Source organism: Beta vulgaris, chromosome 8 (assembly GCF_026745355.1).
Source record: "Beta vulgaris subsp. vulgaris cultivar EL10 chromosome 8, EL10.2, whole genome shotgun sequence".
Lineage (NCBI taxonomy): Eukaryota > Viridiplantae > Streptophyta > Magnoliopsida > Caryophyllales > Amaranthaceae > Beta > Beta vulgaris.
The window spans coordinates 40178526-40180898 of NC_079209.1; the positions used below are offsets into that span (position 1 = coordinate 40178526).

Consider the following 2373-nt stretch of genomic DNA (forward strand, 5'->3'; position numbering starts at 1 on the left):
CCATTTTCGACTACAATTCCACTATTTTTGCTCAAATTAAAATAAGACGAGAAATTACCTTGAAAGGAGGTCATATGAGAGGTAGCCCCGATGTCCATATACCAATTAGGATCCGGATGAGATAGCCCAAGAGTGTACATAGCCTGCTCAATATCTGTGGGAGTGGACTTGGCTTCAGCCGAATAGGCCTGTGGAGGTCGAGACCCAAGCATGCCCTGCTGGCTTTGCTGCTGCTATCTGGGTCTAGGAGTGTAGCCGTGCAGGTGGGCCTGGCCCATGGAGTAGATGGGAAAGGGTAGGGAGGAATGGCCCAGGGGGAGTAATAAGAGGCAGCCAGACCGGTTGCTACGGGTACAGCGCCGGCTGCTGCTGCGGAGGGTAGCCACCCTTGCCACCACCATTATAATTCCGGCGACCCTTGGCCCCACTGTCGGAACCACCCTTGGTGCCGTGATTTTGGTTTTTCCCAGTAGAAGACTGAGAAGAACCCTTCTTGCCACCATTAGATCCACGGTGGGAACAAGAGTCACCAAGTGAATTTGCATCCGCCACTAAGGCCGAGGAAGCAGCTCTGATATTGGCCTTTTTAGAAAAATCGGCCTCTTCCAAAACCAACATAGAACGAGCTTGGTTGAAAGGCGGTAGAGGATTGATTTGTCGAAGGAGAGTACCAACGCCACTGTAGGATTCAGTAAGACCTGCAACCATTGGCAAGACATGACGATTATTGGAAACCGGAGTGCCAACATTCTTAAGTTGATCCGCCAACATTTTTAAACGTTGACAATAGGCCTAGGGGTGATAATGAGCCTGACAAGCTCGCGAGCAGCTCGGGCTCGGCTCGGTCAAAGCTCGGCTCGTTGAAGCTTGGCTCGAGACTCAAATGAGCCGGGCCGAGCTAGGCAAAACTCGGCTCGTAAAGCTCGTGAACAACTCGATTATTATTTTATACTTTAAAAAAAAATTATATTAAAAAAAACTTTCACATTAAAAAAATTTAATACAAATTTATATTTTAATTTAAATTATAAATTATATATTTTGATTTGTGATCCAACTTCACCTCTACTCCACTAGGCCTTAAAGTCCCACATTGGTTAAGAAAACAAGGATCAACCTTATTTTCTTTATAAATGGCTACTACTTCTTACTTTAACTTAAAGTTTAATTTTGTATCTCCTTGGTTGGAAAACAAAAACTATACTTTATTTTCTTCATAGAGGGAATGAAGTATATTTTTAAATATTTGATTATTTAATACTTAAAATATTTGATAATCATTTCTTTAGCAAAACATGAAGTCTCACATTAAAATTTTAACAATGCTAGGAGGGATTCCATGTTATAAAAGCATATGTAAACAAAACAAGGATATAATGAGTTTTTTTTTTCTTTAACAAAACATGGAGTCCCACATTGAAATTTTAGCAATGCTAAGAGGGATTCCAAGTTATATAAGCATATGTAGAATGAGCTTTTTTTATCTTAAACAAAACATGGAGTCCCACATTGAAATCTTAGCAATACTAAGAGGGAAACCAAGTTATAAAGCATGGGGATAGTGGGTTTATTTTTGTTTAACAAACCATGAAGTCCCACATCGAAATCTTAGCAATGCTAAGAGGGAAATCAAGTTATAAAAGTATATGATAGGTGAGTGAACAAGCTCACCTATTTCGAGCCGAGCCGAGCCGAGCCGAGCTAATTAGTCGAGCCTAAACGAGCTCACGAGCCGAGCCTTAACGAACTCATGAGCCGAGCCTAAACGAGCTCACGAGCCGAGCTGAAGCCGCAAATTATAATCACGAGCTCGAGCTGAGCTCGGCTCCCCCAAGATCGGCGAGCTCACGAGCCGAGCCGAGCCCATGAAAAGTTAAACGAGCTCAAGCCGAGCCCAGTACTATATAAGCCGATGCATTCGGGAAGTCTTCCATGAGAGTACTAGAGAACTCTTGCTCAAGAGTAACGACCCGGGAAGATTTGTTGTCCTGAAAAATATCCTGAAGCCGCACCCATGCCGCCATAGCCGTGGAGTCGGCTTCAAGAATGATGTTATGAAGATCTCCCGAAATGGTAGCATAAATCCATTTCAAAATAGTGGCATCAAGAGTGAGCTATTCCTCCTTCTCATCATCAGTACTAGGCATTTTTTCTTTACCCTTGGAAGGAGGAATAACTCGGCCCACATCGAGTATTGCACATTTTCCATATCAACAGTAATAGGAATATTGTGCTTAATATTATAAGAGACAAGAGAAGAAGAAACATAAGAGATAGAAGAAGAAGAACTATCCTTAGCACCGCCGGTCATGGTGGTCGGACGAAAAAAGAGGACGGTGGGCGTAGCTAGGGAGCGGAAGAGTGAGAGAAAAT

The 2373-nt window shown here is 42.9% G+C and overlaps 1 protein-coding gene across 1 annotated transcript; it reads right to left on the reverse strand.

Annotated features, from left to right (window-relative positions):
• Positions 1-345: 345 nt before the first annotated feature.
• On the reverse strand, positions 346-2024 carry LOC104901456 (uncharacterized). The gene is made up of 2 exons (XM_010689043.1): positions 1911-2024; positions 346-792 (listed from the first exon to the last, which is right to left on the reverse strand). The coding sequence occupies exons 1-2, from the start codon at positions 2022-2024 to the stop codon at positions 346-348; spliced, it is 561 nt and encodes a 186-aa protein (XP_010687345.1).
• Between the last annotated feature and the right edge of the window lie 349 nt (positions 2025-2373).